Genomic DNA, 23,848 nt, shown 5'->3' with positions numbered 1-23,848 from the left:
TGTACAGCAGTACGCCAGTGTGCAGAGTTAAAAAAGAAAAATACTAGTCAACAAAAAATAGGGTCACCATGCAAAAACGGGCATTTTCTAACATTTACACTTTTATTTCTCACTACTTGTTCAAACTGGCTCAAAGTACTGAACTGACGTTTGGTTCAAAGGTTTTTAAATCAACTGTTAAGCTTTGAAAATGGTTCTTTCCCTTATTTTGTTTGGTTTCTTAAAAGTATGAAAATTGTTTTTGTTGAGAATGTACATCTAATAAAGAAGTGTAGTTTTGTCTATGAAGAAAACTTGAGCTTTGGCATGTCTGCAATTCCTAAGGAAAGGGATGAGGAATGCAGGATGAGGAGGTAATGCTTAGATTACAAACCAGTAATCTTCATTACTTGGATTCCGCATTCCTCTTACCAGTACTTTCTTATGGATGGAGTCTTCCTTGTTTAGGGGCTTTAAAACAACAGGATGTCTAAGAAAGAATGAAAATTACCCGTAAGTAATAAGCATTTCAGTGCAGTAAAACAATGTTATTTTACCTCGCATACAAATATTAAATGGGCTGTAAAATGCTTGCAGCCAATTTAACATGATGTTGTTGCGTTTGCGACCTTCTTCAAATGAGGGTATTACAGGTGCTCTTTATGAGCCTTGCAGGATAAGAAATGGAGTTGACCACGAGATTTGAACCTGTGTTCTTCCAGCCGTCCACAAACTTCCACATTATGAACATTAACTCACTGTGCAGTCTAAAAAGCCATGTAAGTTACTGTATGGATTGGCCAACTAGAGACGGCTTAGACAGTTAATGCTGAAGAGACCCGAGTCTGTCCGTTGCAGAAAAATAGGTTTGCTGTAGATGGTACTTTTGAATTCTACCTAGTAAAATAATTTAGTGCATTTGTGTGCTTGCTAAAGATATTCAGAGATAAGCTTCATGTCACAAATCTACTCTTATGAAGATAACTCATTGTGTTAAGCAATCTTAAGATATGCATGTAATGTGCACAACATAAGTTTGATTCTTCACAGAACTAACTCAACCGTTCATCTTCTGAGAGTGATAAACTGAGTAAAAGCGCATTAAATGACAGCTATTACATTATATATTTTAATTTGTACTTTTTATGTGTTAAGTGCGATCACTTATTCACATTTACAACACATTACATGTAATTTTCTCTGCCTACCATGAAGACACGATGCACACAGCTAGTGTGACCAGGTGGCATCATGTCACAAGGACACCACTTTAGGATGTGGCGTAGCATGCAAAGCTTCCGCCTTTGACGCTGAGGATCAGGGTTTGAGTCTCTGCATCGGCTCAACATCCTGTGATTCTGGGCAAAGCACTTAGGGCCATATGTACAAACACATTTTCCCATAGACACAGAATGGGCAAAACTGCTTGCTACATCTGGCCCCTAGTCTCTCCGTACCTATAGACAGCACCTGAATACCCTCACTGGTGGTTAGTCTTGCTTTACATATCCGAGTATTATTATTAGCAATAGGCGTTGCGGTCTTGTTTCAGTTCAATTACGCCTATTGGAGTAGTGCAACAGAAAAGAGAACCTTGGAAGTCCTGCGATGCCACAAACCTAATGGCGTAAGGTTCATGACTTGCAGCTTTAATAGTAACTTATGTGACTCTGTCAAAACTGGGGCAAGGCAAAGGAGGATAATGGCATAAAAAGGAAGGCTGGTTGAAGAGTAGGGATGAAGAACATGGCATTCGTCAACACAACCCAAGAGACAAGTAGAGAAAAGGCTTTGAGGCACAACTTCTTTGGAAGAGAGACGGATCTGTTCCACAACAAATGAACTGTTATTAAATGGAGCGTGTGAGCAACAAGGGCACAAGTCCACACCCAGTACATCTGATCACACCAGTCAAGCCACAATAAACCTGGTTCAAGGGCAGACGCTGGGCTATTACTGGCACGTTTATTGGTTTCGCACTGGCAACAAGCACACACAATCTTACTGCAGGAGTGCCCTGCAGTTAACCACTGGCCCTGGACTGGAGCTCATCAGGACTTCCTGGAGCAGGATAGGGTAAAATAGGGCACATGGCATAGTTAAGTGACACAATACCCCAGCCATGTTGGGTAAATTTAAAATGGGGTAGGGCTTGAGAAAGCACTCGATAGGAAGATGAGGATAGGAGTAAGGTTTAAAAAAAAAAAGAAAAAAGTATCAGACCCTTTTGGGAAATTTTCGACATCCTTCTAGGACAGCCCGCAAGGGATCCACACATTCCATTTAGCTGGCCACATAGGAAGACACCGACGTGAGCAAAGGTGAAAAGGCAGCCTAAGTGGTTAAAGCATCTGCTGCCGAGATCTGTATACAATGTACAAATCTCAGTTTAGGATCTCACAAGGTGGCTTAGTCTTGAATCTGAAGTACAAGAACAAATATTGAGCTACTAACTAATACAAAAACTAAGTAAAAATAATATATAAAGCAACAACCAATATACTAGATTCCAAAAGAATATTTATTAAATGTGTATGTCAACACGGAATAAGGATATCTCAAACTCATATATGTACCGAACCTGCACACAACAATATTTACACTTTCAAATCTAGAACATCTATCTAATCAGTACCAAACAAATTCATTTATAGAAATTAAAAGAATACACTTAACATACCGGAACCACGAATAATAGGACAAAATATTGACAGACAATGTGCAACTCAGGACATGACAATAGACATGTGATACCAAAACAATCAACACAACATAAATATAAAAAACATTTAATCTTTCAATTATACCAAAATACAGTTCAATGTAGACATTTAGGGGGTTATTACAACTTTGGAGGAGGTGTTAATCTGTCCTAAAAGTGACGGTAAAGTGACGGATATACCACCAGCCGTATTACGAGTCCATTATATCCTATGGAACCCGTAATACGGCTGGTGGTATATCCGTCACTTTTGGGACGGATTAACACCTCCTCCAAAGTTGTAATAACCCCCTTAATCTTTCAGCTGTACCAGAATACAATTCGATGTGACACAATATTTTACATGTATAACAGTTGTCAACTAATCCTGTGTGATTACAAAAATGAGAAAATCATCTGTTGTATGAAAATGTCCTTGCAGATGGAATGGTAAAGACCCAATCTGTAAAATCACAGAATGGAGCAATTAAACATTATTTAAAAATTGAATGTTCTCACAAATAGAATAATAGGAACCAAGCCTACTCGCGTTTCGGCGGTATTCCTCTAGTAAGGAGGCCGCCTTCTTCAGGGCAGTTCCATTTCCAGTTGATAGTGAAGAAAAAACGCAGGTTCCACAAAAATGAATATATTTCAAGTGGCTTATAGCCTAATGGAAAGATAAACAATGAAAAATGCAACATAAGCAGCTATACTCTCTTGAAATACGAGGAACAACCAGTGTCATCACCAATGTAAATACCATCACCCTGCCTAAAATAGAATGTGAAATACAACCCATATGTGACTCAAATGATACTACTACAGACATGACCTCGAACAACACCCAAAAATACCACTAAGCCAAACTGAACCAAGATTCATACTGCAAAAATAAATCTACCACATACAATAAGCATAACTACTTTCTATACACATAAAAAGAATACATAAATAAATACCTGCAACACAGAAGATGATAAAGCATAATACCAGTCAAAGAAAAAAGAAGAGAGAGCAGTCTCATTAAATAATCTACATAGACCTTTTCGGGGGACCAACCCCCTAGAATGGCATATCCAATTATCTGAGAAAAAATGTATTCAACAATTACTAAAAACAAAGAAACAAAACCCCAAACGAAAATGCCAATAACTAGACAAAAGGTCATAAAGAATAATAACATTTAAGAAATACATTTTAACTGACGAATATAATGAAAAAACCTAAACGGGGGCGTCCTTGATACAATCCATGCCTGTCATCAGGATACTACTTATGTCTGTAAATCAAAGGAAACAAAACAAACTAAACTCAAAAATTCTCAACTTTCTACCCAATGTGTTACCTCCTCATAACATACTCACAGAAATCTAAATTACAGTCTGAAATTCAAACCTTTGCCTCCGGACAAGACAACAACAAAAATATGAATGTCGTCTAATTTACAAGTTATTAAAAGAGCCAAAGTTGTTAAGTATAACATACTACGCAATATATATTATGATAAAAAGAAAAACACGAAGCTGCCGTTATTAAAGTCAGACACAATGCTCACCGGCTATATGACAACTAAGCTTCAATTAGGTACGCATAAGATCTTACCTTTCAATTTACTCTAGTCTCAAACTGGCGAGTTACGAAAACGACAGCGTGTGCTATTTAGAACGCCACTTCATTTTTAAAGACCACCATCTGACACAAAGACAAGGCGGGATGACGTGGGACGTACTCCGTTCCCAGGATCCTTTGCTTGACGAAGCAATGACAGTCAGTATCAGTTTGGCACTGGGTCCCACCGAGTAGCACAAGTTATGCTGCAGGTCTGAGGGGACACTCTTTAGATCCTATGCCCTAGGTACCAGAAGTACCACTTACTAGAGACTTACAGAGGTGCTAAAGGCCTGGTCACTTGGGGTTCAAGTGACCAGTGGTCTTGTTTTTGGGGAAGGAACACTGGCAGCAGGATCCCAGTGCACGTCAACCTAAATTGCATCAAATACTAGTCAAAAAGTGGGGGCACTACTGCAACCAAAACCCAGTTTCCTACAGTAGAATTGGGACCTATTAAGATTTTAGGTTGTGTTTGTGATATTCTGTTTAACTATGTGATGACCTTTCACTGATTCTGTTTGTATATCATCCAGTTTTCCTAAATAATGTTCTCTGGTATCACTCCTAAGTTATGTTTTATGCAGAATAATGCTATGTGAAATAATATTTAAGCCTCATAAGTATTGTCCTGTAGTATCATATGTGTAGCACATGTCCGCAGTATCAAATCTGTGGAACATCACTTTGTTTTAGATGTTATCACTTTTCCTTTATTTTTGATTGATTCCATGATTATGTTTTTTTTGTTTGTGGACAGGGCTGTTTTCTCATGTGTCCTATTTGTGGCTTGTTACTTTGTGCTATGGCTTTCGTATTTTCTAGTGTTGCAGTAATGACTCAGTTCTGTGGTTGTAGTGTTCTCTGACATCCTCAATATCCATCCTGTCACTATACAGTAATGAAAACTGCATCTCCATAAGGAAAAGGTGGTATTACGGCTATTTGCCTATAATACTGTTTTACAGAGAGCACTTGACCTTACCCTTCTTATCAAAGACATGCACTTTCATGCGGGTGTTTTACAAAATGTGGTCCTTTTTTCACTAGAACATCAGTCTTTTCTCAGTACGTCAGGTGTATGCCCCCAAAACTGGAAGACCCCACATTCTTCGAATCTCAGACAGATCACTATTATTGAGTTTGATTTCCAGGACAGAATTTGCTGCTTTTTCTCCCACCCCTCTGTTTTTCTCTTCCCCAGAGTCTTCAGAAAGAGTGAAGACTTGAGCCAACAACTCCTCACAACCATCATCTCGCCATTCACCAGCCGGAAGTCAAAGGCAGAGAAGGCTTCTGTGAAGCGAGAAATCCCAAGTGATTATGACCCTCTCAGGATACCACCTCGAAATTCAGAACCAAGCAGGCAGCCAAACCGGTGAGAGAAGCTTGAAATACGACCATCTTGTTCATTATGGCACACCCTTTCTTTCTTGTGTATTTCCATACCTAGTAAACACCATGCCCTATCCCACATAAAGTCAACTGTCCGCCTTGTACTAGTGAAATTCACCCCATTCTGAAACTTCTCTTGCTATCATATCATAGCTGTGGAATTCAACACCAGATTAGAACTACAAGGGCATCTTGTTTCCTACTATGCACGCCACTAAGTGTGCATGTAAATCCCTGCATGTATCCTGTTTTCATGCACCTAGATCTGGTAGATAATATAGCTGAGGCAGGGGAAGATTAGAGGTTTTCCAAGGAGACAGTGTGATCAGTAGGGAAAGTTGTATTCAAACTCCATTAATCTGCTTGACAACATAGCCACCAGCGCACATTCTGCTCCAGACTACTTGATATTTAACACAAATTTACAGATTATTTTTATCTTTATTCTTAAATAACCTCTGACCGAAACATCAAATCGTCTTTGTATTTATTTATGAACAGATCCAACCTAAAAAGTGTCACTCATTCATCTGTTCCGCTTCCTCCACTTTAGCTTTGGTTTATCGTAAATGTTTTTGCACATCACAAGGGTGAGCTTGATATAGTAGCCACTGTGAGATATGGCACTTCTGTCTAAGTCCTGTAATTCTGTGCTACCATGCTCATGTGCGCATCTCCCAGTTACTGCTCATGATCCATTCTAGAGCTTTTACCCACTGTGGGTACCTTGTTCAATTACTCGGGATGTGTAGAAATATGGTCACCTACACTGTATTACCGCATTTGTTTTTCTTCAGTGTAGGTCAGCCGGGGTAAATGGAGAACGTGTAGTTTAAGCCTTTAAACCCAAACTGTGCCCCTTGAGAGGTGGGAGGTTTAAGAAGCTGTAGGCATCACAGAAAAGACTCGTATCAAAGCCTTTGAAAGCTAAACAGAAGGCAAAACCCTGTGCCAGAGGCATTGAAAGCCAGACCTTCTCTGAACCCAGGAGAGCTACAGCTTATAGACAACATGGCTGAGAAGTGGTTTTGTTAGTCATAGTACCAGTCTACAGTCCCCACTACATCCTGTACCGTGACCTGCTTTATGGATAACACTTTGACTTTTTAATTGGTTGCAACCACTGCTTAAGTTTCCAACTGCCATTCTCACTTGACCTATTCGTCGCGCCTTTCTGGTAATCCCCAGGACCACATTCTCTCCTGTTCTCTGGCACATGTGTCTTATTTTCTGTTTGTCTTTAAATTCCCTCCATAGTTCTTGGTTAGCTGTCTTTTTTACCGTTCCTTCTCATTTTCTTACCCCATCAAACTGCCCAGCCGTGCCTTACCCTCACCTCGAAATTCACCCTCTTCTCTAAATCCACGCTGTTCTACAAATACAGTGGTTTGTGAGTCTTTGGTCTAGTGGCTCCTGTCTAAATGTAGTATTAAACTATCCTCATCATGCTTGTCACTTTGTATATTCTCCAGGATCAACCCATTGGGACCGTTTGCAGCTGGTGGATCGGACCTGGATCCCTTTGGGTAAGCATGTTGGCTTCTCAAAAGATGGTGGGCCTTAGAATCTTTGCCTTTCCCTTACTGTTTTCCCGTTAAACCGAGAGGGTGCTAAGTCAAAGGGAACAATGTTTGTATGAGCTACATAGGAAGATGCTCTACTTTTGTAAATTGCAGGCAGAAAGGCAGAGACTAGCCAGAATACTTTGATGAGATACCTGGACTCTTAAGCAGGGAAAATTAAACATGCATCAACACTTGCAATTGAAGTAAGATATTTACGACCAATTACTTCCGTTTACGGCACGACATCCAGGCATTTCTAGAATCCATAGCATTATTTAGAAAATGAGTTTGACAATATGCCTGCTGTTACGCTCAAAAGAGTTTCAGAAAAGGATTCCAGGCAGATAAAATGGATTCCTTTCAGGCAGTGGTCCAATGCCTATGGGCCAGCTTAGATGCATTGTAATCGATAAGCCCATTAGCACGATTCGGGCAAAGCTAGAGTGATTCACATAGACCCATTGTGCAGAGACCAGATGGGATGTATGCGTATTAGAAACTAGGTTCTAGGGGTATTGGGATTTAAGCAATCACAGTTTGTGGTGTATGTTACGGTAGAAGCGCTGTAAAGGGATGATGTGGCTTTATAACAGGATACAGACAGCTGAGCTATAGACAGTCTGGCTTATTACTGAGTTTCAGGTTATGGAATCTTATCAGATCTTAAGTGGCATGCTTTTGTGTATTCTTAGGTATTTGTGCAGAACTGCAGTGTTACCATCCCAGAGATCTTCTCACTGTACATTTCTATAGGCATCTAACATACCCACACTTCACCTCGTTAACACATGCATATAATGCCAGATTCCCAAACTGCATTTTGTATTCCGAAAAGTAGGTCTACAGTAATGCTACTTACTGCAAGATGCAATTTACAAACATTCAAGTGGAAATATCCACCTCTCCCACCTTTTCTATGATGAGATTGCCACAAATGTAGGTTTACTACTGAGTATTAAATGGTGGAGTGTGGGGAAATAGGGACTATCTACTACAAAGGGGTTGGGGGCAGGCAACTACTGGGATCAGTCTCACAACAGAGGAAACACATTGCTATTAACAAACTACTCTTCTAAAATAATGCAGACCTAAAGGTGACAAAACTCTATTAAATGTACTCCACCCAACTCTACATTATTTCAGGCACCACACATGGGCACTCACAGGGTACTACAAAACACTCTTGCAGCAAATTGTGGTGGCAGGGGCTTAAAAATGATAACTACTAAACAATGATAACTACTAAACAATGATTTTATATTTTAATAATAAACATGGTTAAAAAAAATAAACTTCTGTAAAAAATAATGTAAACTAATTCGACATATCTTAAAAATGTAATACCTATTAAATAAAAAATGTTCGATGGCATCTGTCGCTGTAGATACACATGGTATGCATGAGCTCGCCATCTGGTGTTGGGTCGGAGTGTTACAAGTTGTTTTTCTTCGAAGAAGTGTTTTCGAGTCACGGGACCGAGTGACTCCTCCTTCTGTGCTCATTGCGCATGGGCGTCGACTCCATCTTCGATTGTTTTCTTTCCGCCATCGGGTTCGGACGTGTTCCTGTCGCTCCGAGTTTCGGAACGGCAAGATAGCTGAAAACGGAAGATTTTCGACGGTATCGTTGCGATCCGGTTCGAGATAGACACATACGACGACGCGTTGAACATCGAAGCGCTTCGGTGCCCTTCGGGGTAGATTTCGGCACACTGTCGGGGCCTAGTCGGCCCGACCGCGTGGAGAACAACGCCGATGGAACGGACCCCGTTTCGATTCTGCCCCGAATGCCACAACAAATATCCTTATACGGACCTACACTCGGTCTGTAACCTGTGCCTGTCACCCGAGCACAGCGAAGAATCCTGTGAGGCCTGTCGGGCGTTCCGGTCCCGAAAAACTCTGCGCGACCGTCGAGCGAGAAGAATGCAGATGGCGTCCACGCCAAAGGAGCGTCGACAGTTCGAGACAGAAGAGGAACAGGAGGAATCCTTTTCCATCCAGGATTCAGACTCAGACGAGCTAGACTCTACAAAAACTGTGAGTAAGACGTCGAGATCAGACCTTAAAAAAGGAAAGAAGGCCCAGGGGACGCCACTGCCAACCAGCCATGGCTCCACCCAAATTCTCGGTGACCAACAATCGGCACCGAAAAAGGCCCATTCAGTGTCGAGATCGTCCGACTCCGGTCGAGACACCGGCACGCAGCCTCCTCGGGACCGAGAGAGTGCTAAACAGAAGCATTGACACCGAGAGTTCGGTGTCGACACGGATCGACGCCGAGACAGTGGCGCCGAAGACCATAGAGGCCAAGAATTTTCGGCACAGAAAAAGAGGAAGGTTACCTCGGAGCCGAAAAAACAATCAACAGGGTTTTCGGAGCCGAAAAAAGCGACATCAGACCCTGTTTCTGGCTCCTATACTGAAGAGCATTCTATGTCTTCTCAAATGAAGAAACATAGATTTGAGCAAGAACTGCAATCCACTGACGTGGATCACACGCAAAAGCGTATCTTTATTCAGCAGGGGACTGGGAAGATCAGTACCTTTCCACCTGTCAAACGAAAGAGAACGCTTCAGTTTACTTCTCAGCAACAAACAGCACAAAAGGTAACACCTCCACCTGTAACTCCGGCTTCGCCAACTTACACCCCGTCACATTCGCCAGCTCACACCGCCATGAGCCACGATGACCAAGATCAGGATGCGTGGGACTTGTACGACGCACCAGTGTCTGATAACAGCCCAGACACATACCCAACAAGGCCATCACCACCGGAAGACAGCACAGCCTACTCACAAGTGGTGGCTAGAGCAGCACTATTCCATAATGTGGAACTCCACTCGGAACAAGTAGAGGATGATTTTTTATTTAACACCCTCTCTTCAACCCACAGCTCCTACCAAAGCCTGCCGATGCTCCCAGGCATGCTACGCCATGCAAAGGACATTTTCAAGGAGCCAGTTAAAAGTAGGGCAGTGACGCCTAGGGTGGACAAAAAGTATAAGGCGCCTCCTACGGACCCTGTATTCATCACCTCTCAGCTGCCACCAGATTCTGTGGTGGTAGGGGCTGCCAGAAAACGGGCAAATTCACACACTTCTGGGGATGCACCTCCCCCAGATAAAGAAAGCAGGAAGTTCGATGCAGCCGGGAAGAGGGTTGCTGTCCAAGCAGCAAACCAGTGGCGCATCGCAAATTCACAAGCGCTGCTAGCGCGATACGACAGAGCCCACTGGGATGAGATGCAGCATCTCATTGAACATCTCCCAAAAGATCTGCAAAAAAGAGCAAAACAGGTTGTTGAGGAGGGTCAAAACATTTCCAACAATCAAATACGCTCCTCCATGGATGCAGCAGACACAGCCGCAAGGACCATTAATACGTCGGTTACCATCCGTAGGCACGCATGGCTCAGAACGTCTGGATTCAAGCCAGAAATTCAGCAGGCAGTGCTTAACATGCCAGTCAACGAAAAACTTCTGTTCGGTCCGGAGGTCGACACAGCCATAGAAAAGCTCAAGAAGGACACTGACACTGCCAAGGCCATGGGCGCACTCTACTCCCCGCAGAGCAGAGGATCTTATAACACCTTCCGCAAAACACCTTTTAGAGGAGGGTTTCGGGGTCAGCCCACACAAGCTAGCACCTCACAGTCCGCACCGCCCACCTACCAGGGACAGTACAGGGGAGGTTTTCGGGGCCAGTATAGAGGGGGGCAATTCCCTAGGAATAGAGGAAGATTTCAAAGCCCCAAAACCACTACCAACAAGCAGTGACTCACACGTCACTCACCCCTCCCACACAACACCAGTGGGGGGGAGGATACGTCAATATTACGAAGCATGGGACAAAATAACTACAGACACATGGGTCCTAGCAATTATCCAACATGGTTATTGCATAGAATTCCTGCAATTCCCCACAGACATACCACCAAAATCACAAAATTTATCAAAATACCATTCACAGCTTCTAGAGATAGAAGTTCAAGCACTACTGCAAAAGAATGCAATAGAATTAGTACCAAGCACACAAATAAACACAGGAGTTTATTCACTGTACTTCTTGATACCAAAAAAGGACGAAACACTGAGACCAATTCTAGACCTCAGAGTAGTAAACACATTCATCAAATCAGACCACTTTCACATGGTCACACTACAAGAAGTGTTACCATTGCTCAAAAAACACAACTACATGACAACCCTAGAACTCAAGGACGCATATTTCCATATACCAATACATCAATCACACAGGAAATATCTAAGGTTTGTATTCAAAGGAATACATTACCAATTCAAAGTATTGCCTTTTGGTTTAACAACCGCTCCAAGAGTATTCACAAAATGCCTAGCAGTAGTCGCTGCACACATCAGAAGGCAGCAAATACATGTGTTCCTGTATCTAGACGACTGGCTAATCAAAACCAGTTCGCTCACGCAATGCTCAAACCACACAAATCAAGTCATACAAACCCTCTACAAACTAGGGTTCACCGTCAACTTTGCAAAATCAAACATTCTGCCAAGCAAAGTACAGCAATATCTAGGAGCCATAATAGACACGACAAAAGGAGTAGCAACGCCAACCCCACAAAGGATCCACAGTTTCAACAGAGTCATTCAACACATGTCTCCAAACCAAACAATACAAGCAAGAACAATACTACAGCTCCTAGGCATGATGTCCTCATGCATAGCCATTGTCCCAAACGCAAGACTGCACATGAGGCCCTTACAACAGTGCCTAGCCTCACAGTGGTCTCAAGCACAGGGTCACCTTCTAGATCTGGTGTTGCTAGACCGCCAAACTTACCTCTCGCTTCTATGGTGGAACAGTATAAATTTAAACATAGGGCGGCCTTTCCAAGACCCAGTGCCACAGTACGTAATAACAACAGATGCTTCCATGACAGGGTGGGGAGCACATCTCAATCAACACAACATAAGAGGACAATGGAACATACATCAAACAAAACTGCATATAAATCATCTAGAATTATTAGCAGTTTTTCAAGCACTAAAAGCTTTCCAACCAATCATAACCCACAAATACATCCTTGTCAAAACAGACAACATGACAACGATGTATTATCTAAACAAACAAGGAGGAACACATTCAACGCAGTTAAGCTTGTTAGCTCAAAAAATATGGAAGTGGGCAATCCACCATCAAATTGGTCTAATAGCACAGTTTATTCTGGGGATCCAGAATCAGCTGGCAGACAATCTCTCTCGAGATCACCAGCAAGTCCACGAATGGGAAATCCACCCACAGATTCTGAACACCTACTTCACACTCTGGGGAACACCACAAATAGACTTATTTGCAACAAAAGAGAACGCAAAATGCCAAAACTTCGCGTCCAGATACCCACACAAGCAATCCCAAGGCAATGCCCTATGGATGAACTGGTCAGGAATATTTGCTTACGCTTTTCCTCCTCTCCCTCTCCTTCCTTACCTAGTAAACAAATTGAGTCAAAACAAACTCAAACTCATTTTAATAGCACCAACGTGGGCAAGACAACCCTGGTACACAACACTGCTAGATCTGTCTGTAGTACCACACATCAAACTACCCAACAAACCAGATCTGTTAACGCAACACAACCAACAGATCAGACACCCAGACCCAGCATCGCTGAATCTAGCAATCTGGCTCCTGAAATCCTAGAATTCGGACACTTACAACTTAGCCAAGAGTGTATGGAAGTCATAAAGCAGGCCAGAAGGCCATCCACTAGACACTGCTACGCAAGTAAGTGGAAAAGATTTGTTTGGTACTGCCATCATAATCAGATACAACCACTAGATGCAACTCCAAAACATATAGTAAATTACTTGCTCCATTTACAAAAAGCAAAGCTAGCCTTCTCTTCTATTAAAATACACCTTGCAGCAATATCTGCATACCTGCAAACTACCTATTCAACTTCCTTGTATAGGATACCAGTTATCAAAGCATTTATAGAAGGGCTTAAAAGAATTATACCACCAAGAACACCACCTGTTCCTTCATGGAACCTAAACGTGGTTCTAACAAGACTCATGGGCCCACCTTTCGAACCCATGCACTCTTGCGGAATACAATTCCTAACCTGGAAAGTTGCCTTTCTCATCGCCATTACATCTCTAAGAAGAGTAAGTGAAATTCAAGCGTTCACAACACAAGAGCCTTTTATACAAATACATAAAAATAAGGTCGTCCTACGACCTAATCCAAAATTTTTACCAAAAGTTATTTCACCATTCCATCTAAATCAAACGGTAGAACTACCAGTATTTTTCCCACAGCCAGATTCTGTGGCTGAAAGAGCACTACATACATTAGATGTCAAAAGAGCATTAATGTACTACATTGACAGAACAAAGAACATCAGAAAAACTAAACAGCTATTTATTGCATTCCAAAAACCTCATGCAGGTAACCCAATATCAAAACAAGGTATAGCCAGATGGATAGTTAAATGCATCCAAATCTGCTACCTTAAAGCAAAAAGACAACTGCCCATTACTCCCAGGGCACATTCAACAAGGAAAAAAGGTGCTTCAATGGCCTTTTTAGGAAACATCCCAATGCAGGAAATATGTAAGGCAGCCACTTGGTCTACGCCTCACACATTCACCAAACACTACTGTATAGATGTGCTATCCGCACAACAAGCTACAGTAGGTCAAGCTGTATTAAGAACTCTATTTCAGACAACTTCTACTCCTACAGGCTAAACCACCGCTTATGGGGAACTAACTGCTTACTAGTCTATGCATACCATGTGTATCTACAGCGACAGATGCCATCGAACTGAAAATGTCACTTACCCAGTGTACATCTGTTCGTGGCATCAGTCGCTGAGATTCACATGGACCCACCCACCTCCCCGGAAGCCTGTAGCAGTTCAGAAGTTACCTTCAATTTTGTACATTTGTATATATATTACTTAATCCTTTAATAGGTACATACTTACATTTTTCATTGCGCGGGCACTATTACTATAGTACAACTCCTACCTCACCCTCTGCGGGGAAAACAATCGAAGATGGAGTCGACGCCCATGCGCAATGAGCACAGAAGGAGGAGTCACTCGGTCCCGTGACTCGAAAACACTTCTTCGAAGAAAAACAACTTGTAACACTCCGACCCAACACCAGATGGCGAGCTCATGCATACCATGTGAATCTCAGCGACTGATGCCACGAACAGATGTACACTGGGTAAGTGACATTTTCATTACTCTGGATTTTTTAGTACACGTTTATTTTAATGAGTTAAGGTAGGGTAATATTTTATTAGTCTTATGTTAATAATATTTGAAACTATTTTACATTTGTTTCATATTAATGTTTCTTTAAAACACTAATAAATGTTAATAATTTTACCTATACCATACGGAAATTTCCACCACGGTGACTGAGAACTTCACCTATGTGTGAAAAGTTACAAATAAATTCACTTTTAGCTGTCACCATCCCCAATTAGAGGGGCTGGAGACATATAAGTGTAAACCTACTATTGGAAATGGTGAACAGCAAAAAAGAAATTGTAGATTTTCACTTGAATGCAAGAATAAATTTGCAAAAGTGAATCTGCACATGTAAATTTGTCTTCATGAATAGGGCCCCTAGTCGTCTTCACAATCCAGACATGAGCTCAGTTACTCACTTAACTTCTGTTTTCCTTCACCTGCACCTACATCCTCACCCTCTTATTGCATATATGTGCTCTTAAACCAAGCATATTTACTCTTACCCTACATTACCACCTCCATCCAGCACATTTAACCAGATTTCCCTCTACACCCATCTTTTGACTCACTATTATCTTGCTCCCGTACGTTCAGCTACATACTTGCTCTACCCCGGATGTAAATCTGAACCACAAGCAACTGCTCTGTCACCCTTTTACCACTTGTTTTCTCAGCACACACTCCCTCTTTTCTTCCATTCTCATTTCTCTGCACACTCTTCCTTTTTTGAATTCATTCTCTTTCCCTGAACATTCTCCTTTTGTTTGGCCTATTCCCCAAATTCTTTGTACACATTTACTTTTACGTACACACCTTCCATGTTCCCTACTTTCCCTTGCACACTTTCCCCTTTTCCCCACTCTCTACCTCATCGCTAAACCCCCTCCTTTACCCAGTACCCTAAACACTTCCACTACTCCCCCCTACCTCGCTCTCTCCCTGTACGTGTGCTCTGCCATCGTGCACACTTGCCTCTTTCTTTTTCACATGCATAGTTTAATCAGTTGACTTTTATTTTTACTGCCCTCGTCCAGGGGTCGGAGTGGTGGAATGATTGTGGATCCTTTAAGATCTGGATTCCCGAGGTCTGGATTTGATCCCTCGACTGGGATCCCAGGCCGCCTTCCTCCAGGATCCGTGCCACCAGGAGCCCGCTTTGACCCTTTTGGGCCACCGGGGTCACGCGTTGCAGGGTGAGTGCTGAGAGCTATTTATACTCTGGATGAGACAGGAGAGACTGGGGAGGCAAACTGAGCAAACCCATTTAGCTGTGAATATGCCTGTGGTGACTTTAAACATTGAGAGTGACATAGAGCAAGTTTGAGCTGAATGTTCAAGAGGATCAGCAAAAGCTATATGTGCCAGAGGGTAGGTGAGAGCTTTTCTTCATCACAAGGTAAGAAAAAATGTGTGTACTGGAGGGTGAGGGGCCGTGGGCACTATAAGATGAGTCACCCGCATGCAGTGGAAGGAATAGTTATGTCTAGTAGTGTTTGAGCATGACCTTCAAGAACTAGATGATAATTGCCTGCTACATGTGTGTGAGATCTTTTGTCAGCCCAGGCTTTGCAAGCTTTACGTCAGGTCTTCACCAAAACGATTTTTGCACACAAAGTCAAGTCTAGAACCGTAAGCACTTTGTTCTTGTTAGTAGCATGGATGGAATCGGGGGAACTACCTCTCAAAAAATGAGTGGCACAGCAAAAAAAAAAAAAGGAAAATGATGACAAGAATGAAGAAGCAGTACATAAAGGTCTAGACTTTGTAATTTAAAGGAGTAATTTAACTCTTTTTGAAAGTTAAGCAATAAAAATAGAAAGGATGCTGGCAAACCCTGTAATATTCTCCAGAATAAAGCCTTACTGTTGAGTAAAAAGGAGTTGTGTTAAAGAGGGTACTCATATAAACCAGCAGTTCTGTGCTCGTCTAGTTACACCTTTTAAATCAGTGTTTGACAAAGGAGTTTCGCAAGCAGGCTGTCCAGTGAGAATCTTCAAAAAGTGCCTCAAGACAGTAAAATGCAAAGAAACTTAAATATTGAGTAGTAATTATCCTTTCCTCTCACAACGTCTCCACAGGAGCATACAGTGGGTGACCATCTAGAATAAGACGGCAGGTGTTAGTCCAGCCACTTAATCTGCTATCCACAACGCATATAATATCACACTATTTTCTCAGCATTCAACAGTTACACAGCCTTGATCTTCATACTTTTCCTGTTAAGGCACTCCCCTTTACGTTCCTTATATACATTTATTTAAATGCATATTCTTTCCATTTATAAATGCACAGTATTCAGTATTGTTTAATGGTTGTTTAATTACAGTGTGATAATTCAGCTTGTTCAAATATATGGTTTGTTTGTTTCAGTATAATATATTGTGATTTAAGGTTTCATGCGAACATACATAGGTGAAAGGATATTGGGGGGTCCTATGTTAATTGTTTCAGTAACATTCAATAAAGCTTTATTATGATATATAAGCTACATTAGAACATAATTAGGGGTGAGAGAAATCTTTGCTTCTAGGATACAGCAGGCTGAGGGTCACCCCACAGACAACAGCTATAAACACATGTTCCTGTTTAGAAGGCTACAGGAAGGCACATCAACCTCCAGCAAAGCTTATTGCACTGCCTGGAGACGGCATAGCCGCTGAAAACAGAGGCAGAATCAATAGATGTCTTTCTATAGAACAGTGGTCTTGTTCCCCTAAGGTATTTTGGTGAGTACAAGGCCATCTAAGAAACCCACGTCAAAAAAAATAGCCAAATACCTAAATCGTAAAGCTGTAGCATGGATTGAGGGTGAGATGAGAGAGCTAATACATTTCCCACTCTCACTTGAAGATGTTAAGAATGCTATTATGAGCTTACCCAGTGGCAAGACCCCCAGAGGTGATGGCCTTGTGGTTGAATTCTACAAATAAATTATTGATGTTCTGATTTTGAGACATTTAGAAATCTATGAGAAAAGACCCTTTTTGCAGGACAAACCCCCAGTTTGTGCCCCTACTTTTTGCTAGATTTAGCGCTGGTTTAGTGACTCAACACTGGGACGATAATGACTAGCTTCCAGTGTATATGCCCTGACCCTTAAACTATATGTGTAGTTGGCTAATACTTGATTGACATATTTAACTTACCTATATGTCCCTAGTATTGGGTATTCTTGTACCCAGGTCCTGTAAGTGAAATGTCACTAGTGAGTTACAGCACTGATTGTGCTATCACCACAGTGACAAAGTGAAAACATGACTCTAGGCCTTCCACTGCAATGTATCATGGTGCTAGTTTCAAAGGGACAGTCCCTGTTACTGGCAGATGTAACCCACACCTAGATATGCCCCTACTGTTGTCTGAGAAGCCAATTTTAACCATTATCCCTTTGATCTCCTCTGTCACTTATTCACTTTTGGGGTCACGGCACCATCATTTAAAAAGATCTCCGGCAAAGAGCCCCCCCACCTGGGGTGGTGCCTGTCAGACATTGCAGTGCCGGTCTGACAAGGAGCAGTACCGATGATGAAGCATGACATCCTACGGATGTGTGAGGTTTCTTGCTCCTAAAATTTAGGACCCCCGCCATTAGTTTCCTCTCTTTCTGTTTGGAACAGTGTATCATATAATTTTTGACATGGAAAGTTTACTCCTATTGGTTTGGGTCTCACCCACAGACTCAAGACTGGCATAAAAGTGGCACCCCTGCAGACCTTCCTCAGGACACTGCTGGATGTGCAGATAACAGAAAGACTGTACCTGCTGAACCAATGGTTTGAATCTCAGAAGAAGGACTAATACCTAAGTACCTTAGGGAGACAGGAGTATTGTTCTGTATTGTGCGGTTTTAACTGTGTAGCAAAACCTTAAAGGACTGAGCCTGTTGTTTTACCTGTGGAGAGAAACCCCACTTGAACCTAGGAGAGAATAGTGGACTCCGGGGCTAGTTAGCTAGCCTCCTGTCAAGCTCCAGAAACACAAAAGCTGCAAGAAGCCAGCAGCAAAGAGCCCTGCTGAACAGTTCAATTGGAATTGCCCTGGCTTCTGGGAGATTGAGTCATAACTCATCAAGTAGTGTCCAAAGGGTCCTGGACCTTTGGCTGGTGTTATAGTGTATTTGCTCCCCATCAAGATTGCAAAATTGGACACTTGAAAACATTTTCTGAAGAAAAAAAAAAACAGAGACTACCAAGGGACAGTTGCTGATCTCATATCACCAATTAAACTTAACTTCCTGGTTTGCCTCACTGAAAACAACTTGACTTCCCAAAAGGTTATAATGTCCTAAAATGTAGAATTTCACCAAGACCAACACTGAGCAGCACCCTGCAGTCATCATGCCCTCCATGGGATCCAGCCAGCAGCCCTTCCCACTGGTGAGAATATTCCCCCCAAAAAAAAAAAAGACTGTCAGCAAGTAAACTTTTCACCAAGACGGACCTGGTTCCTGTCGCTGGTATTGCTCAGTCACATACGGCTGTAACTTTTGACTTTGGCCAGATACCCCCAGTTGGCTTTTTGCTCCTTTTGCCCATAGAAAACTTTACAATTCCTGAACATCTTTCCTCTGGTTCTCCTGACCTATTTTTTGCCATGTTGTTGTCTGTTTGCTCAGTAAAGTTTATACTATTTTTATAAATTGGAGTAGAATCTTTGTGTTCTGTTTCCGATTTATTAACCATATTGGGAATGATAAATGCTTTACACTGATACCAAACTGTTTAAACCAAACACCATCAAGACCAAAAGATTGTGACCTTTGGAAATAACACATCTCTGTGGGATTCTATCTGGTGGCCAACTGAGCTAGGACCGACAACTACAAGAACTTTTGGATCACCATCAACAGCAAACTCAACATTACCACCCAAGTCAGTGCCGCCATCACCACCACCTCATTGTTCCATACCCTGAAGATACTGAGCACGATTTTCAAATGGCTCCCAATCAGCATCTGGAAATCACCACACATGCCCTGGTCACAGGTAAGCTAGACCGTGTGAACACAGTCTGCCGGGATCCACAAACAAACTCACCAGAAGGCTGCAGACCATTCCGGACTCGGCAGCCAGAATCACTTTCAGCTTCCCAAGCTGCCCTCATATCACATCTGAAGTAGCTCCACTGGCTTCCCATTCTCAAACGAGAACAATTCAAACTCCTCATCCACATTTTTAAGGCACTACATAACACTGATCCAGCCTACCTCGGCACTACCATCTGTTTTCACAAACCTTCCAGACAACGCCACTCGTGCAGACTCCTATTTGCATAAATCCAAAGCTTCCGGAAAACAAGATTTGGAAATCTGGCAGTCGAGCCTTCTATATAGATCCTAAAGCATGGAATGACCGTCTCTACACATAGGAGCCTCCTCTCACTTATTGACTTCTGCAGGAAGCTGAAGACCTGGCTTTTCAAGTAGTCCCATTAGACCCTTAGGTATGCCTAGAATCACACCTGCTCAGCACCAGGATACCCCCTCGGGTAATAGTGTATTCTACCAATCTGCATAACATACACTTTTTAAAAAATTTTATGTGTTACTCCTGACTGCTCTATGCCCCAGCTACCCAGGACTGAACTATGGTTTAAATTAAAGTAACCTAACTGGACCTGATACAGAATAGTGACATTATTACTCAGTGAGGTCTCTGAACCACCCCAATAATACAATGTCTATAATGCTATTACGATTAAGGGCCATCTCTCCCCTTCAATGATGGATGTCACAATTAGGGTTTTATTGAAACCAGACGGAGCCCTACTAAATGCGGCTCCTGTAACGCGGCTATCAATGTTAAACAATGACAACAAAATATTTGCAAAAATCTTGCCACAGCGATTACAACCACTAATGCAGTTTTTTGTTTTACTGGAACAGTAGTTTTCTTTTTTTACTCCAGAGGTCCACTGCCTTCAATCTCTTCATCTTAATAGCCATACTACAAAGTATAGACCCACATCTGCCGGCTGCAGCGATAAAGTTGGACGTTGAAAAAGCTTTTGACGCTTTAGAGTGGTCCTATTTATGTGAGATTCTCTGTCGCATGAGTCTTGGCATGTAATTCTTGAAATTTACCACCCTACTTTACACCTCCTCATGAGTGGGAATCAAAGTGAATAGACTGTGTTTGGAACTAATATCTATCACTAGGGGCATACACCAAGGGTGCCTACGATATCCTTTGATCTTTGCGATGACGGTGGAGCTGTTCGCCTGATTCCTTCTAGAATTGCACTCTGCCTGGGTAAACCCCATGACCTTTCTCTATATGCTTATGATTTTGTACTTTATATTCAAAAACAAGATGAGAACTTAGCCACAGTACTAAGAGGAGTCATACGATTTGGAGGTTATTCTGGACAACAAATTAATTATGACTGATCTGAAATTTTTCATTAACGGATGCCACAATAGAGTTTGGAGCAGTTTACCTTTTAAATTGGGACATTGATGGGGTGAAGTACTTGGGGAATGCACATCACCAGAGGCACAAACCAGCTAATTAGACACAATCATGATGTGGCACTAGAAGCTTTTGAAATTTGCATTGAACGATCTGGGCATTTACGGATTTCAGGGCTGGGGAATATCACTTAACAAAATGATAATTCTATCAAAGTGTTTGTTTTTGCTCACTAATAACCCTGTACGCATCCCCATGAAATTCTTTGTGAAGTAAAGCAACTCCTCCATAGATTGGTAAAGGTGGGGGGCAACCTAGACTGCAATGACCAGACACAGCCTATGGAAGATGATGGGTTGGCTGTCCCAGATCTATATGTATATTATTTTGTGGAGTGAGTTCATTATGTAAAATATTGTCTTCCTACACAAACTCCACTAATAAATGCATGGCTAGAATGCACACTAACACAGCTCAAGTTGCTATTAGCTAACCCATGCATGCAACCCACGGTACCGAAGGACGATGTGGACGTGACTGGCATCACATGTCTAGCATAATGGGAAATATTGAAATATTATTGTGCTGTGCCATACTCCCCACTGTTAACAGTAAACAAACTGCGCCTACCTCCAACGCTTCAGAAGTTTGCTATGAAATCACAGGTGCAATGAAGTGTTTGGTGATCTGTTTCTGAATGGATCATTCATAAACCTTCAGGATTTTAAAACCAGAGGGCTTAATATGCCTTTGGCTGCCCTGTTTTATTGTAATCTGGGCTCTGCAGTTATATCTGTGATTGTGGACTTCCCTGATCCAACACACAGAACTTGAGCTACTCAACAGATTTGTCCAGCTGGATGATTGTGGCAAGTCTGTACCTTTTTTAGGTGGCAGTCTATTGTCTGGTTTGCAAAAGACAACCCGGGGACACATTTTCTGGCTTTTGCTGCCTTTATTTGCTTTCGGCTCTCCAGGCTCGGTTTGTCCCTCCTGTTGCCTAAACAGTGTTTACTGTATTCTTCCACAAACTCCCTTTATGTAAACAGGCCTTTAAATCTTGTTATTATCTCGTCTGGGACAATCTTCCTGGGTACTGGGGTTAGGAAAGAGTTTTTTTTCTACCACACAACATCATTTAAATGAACTGTGTAAGTATTTCAGAATATATCGGTGTTGGGAACATAAATGAAGCACGTTTTCTGTTATTTCTTAAGTGTGTTTGAAACATATACCCTGATATGACCATAACAAATCATTACACTAGGGGGTGCAATTTCCACACACTTTCATTTGTTCGCTGCATAGTAAAACTGGATGCCTGTGCAACTGTAATGGTCATTTCAATTGAAAATGTGTTGTCTGTAATGGCAGTGCTCTACCATACCATGCATACTCCGTTCTACGCAAGTCTACTCTACACAACTCCACTCTACGTCACTGTAATCTACGTCACTCTGCAACACTGCACTCTGTGGCAATATAATCTACGCTGCTGCACTTTACTCTGTAACTCTCAACTCTATGCCCCTGCACTGCATGCCAGTCCACTGTACTGCACTCTATTCGATTCTACACCACTGCACTTTGCACCACTTTACTCAATGGCACTACACTCTATGCCACTCTACGCAATTGTGCTCTACCTTGCACCACTCCAGTCTTGTGTTAAAATGTTTATTTAAAAAATTTCATGCCATAAAACATACAATACATGTAATACAGTTCAATATAAGACATTAAAATGCAAGACAATATGACCGAATGCAGCCGATGCCTCATAGGACCAATAGTCGATTCATAGTCCGCATCATAGTTCTTACGGCTCCAGTGCGATCCATCTGAGCCTAATGTAGAACTAAAGTTCTAAAAATTGCATGCATATAGCATCATTAAACCAAAATGCTTGATCAATAAAATCGAAGGAAAGGAAATAGTAAAAAGAAAATAATAATAATAATAAAACAGGATTTGAAATTCATTAGGACAAGAAGGTGGTTCGAGGGGCTAAAGAAGATACGGTTTCATAAACAGTATGGTTCAGAATAAAAATACATGTGTTACCCAATTAAAAAGCGTCATAAATACCTCGTACATCCTGAACTCTGAAAGACCTGATTTTAAACAGGTGTATTCATAAACAAGTGCGAAGTACGGACCTTTGCATCAAAACTTGTGTGATCTGTGAAGCATCTTGCATAATGAGTGGCCAGTATCTCTAGAGTCTAAGCGTACAATAAGTCTAGGAACGGTATTTCAAGTGTTAAAATACTAGTAGTGCTTGCTGAGATGTAAATGCGATAATGTACCGGAGCACAATACCCAAAATATGAAGTTCAATAAGACTAACATTTTTAAATCATTTTGTTTCCTGGCTAAACTCGAACACAGTAATAATGAACTTAAATATAGAACCCACATTCCGGGTTCTGCAGGGCTGTAACTTTAGGTCTTTCCGTTTACCTCCAGTGCGTTCCCCTTCCCGCTGGCCCCATTACGAGTTTCTCGCTGGCCCAGCGGGAAACAGCCCACAACATTAGCCAGCGGCAATGCTGCGGTGCGTAGGGTGCACTACCACACATCCCGCTTTTCACTGTCTGCAAAGTAGACAGTAAAAAGCGCGACGTGCTGGCCATGGGTGCCCCTACACTACACATGCCCCCTGCACCCAGTCTCTGCCAGCCTTTACATGGCGGGGCTACCAACATGTAATCGCCAGCGGTGAAGAGACTCTTAATCCCCAGGGCAGCGCTGCACTGGTGGATTAGTACCGCCAGACTGATAAAGTTATGATCTGCCAGTGCTGGCTGTCCAACTGTGGCGCGACCGCCACTGTCTTAATGTGACTGCCCGACAGCCACATTGGCTGCGGTCCGACTGCCACCGCGACCCTGGCGGTCTCAAGACCGTCAGGGTTGTAATGACGCCCACAGTGTTC

At 42.1% G+C, this 23,848-nt stretch overlaps 1 protein-coding gene across 1 annotated transcript in view; it reads left to right on the top strand.

The window, feature by feature from the left end:
* Window positions 1-23,848, top strand: part of PSMF1 (proteasome inhibitor subunit 1) — a 52,554-nt gene that overhangs the window by 17,213 nt on the left and 11,493 nt on the right. The window contains exons 4-6 of the mRNA XM_069243308.1: window positions 5,496-5,669; window positions 7,159-7,212; window positions 15,535-15,693. Coding sequence (XP_069099409.1) covers window positions 5,496-5,669; window positions 7,159-7,212; window positions 15,535-15,693 — 387 coding nt within the window. The remainder of the gene's footprint in view (window positions 1-5,495; window positions 5,670-7,158; window positions 7,213-15,534; window positions 15,694-23,848) is intronic.

This window comes from Pleurodeles waltl, chromosome 7 (genome assembly GCF_031143425.1).
Source record: "Pleurodeles waltl isolate 20211129_DDA chromosome 7, aPleWal1.hap1.20221129, whole genome shotgun sequence".
Classification (NCBI taxonomy): Eukaryota; Metazoa; Chordata; class Amphibia; order Caudata; family Salamandridae; genus Pleurodeles; species Pleurodeles waltl.
The sequence above is the reverse complement of the archived record's forward strand: the minus strand, read 5'-3'. Positions and strand labels throughout refer to the sequence as shown.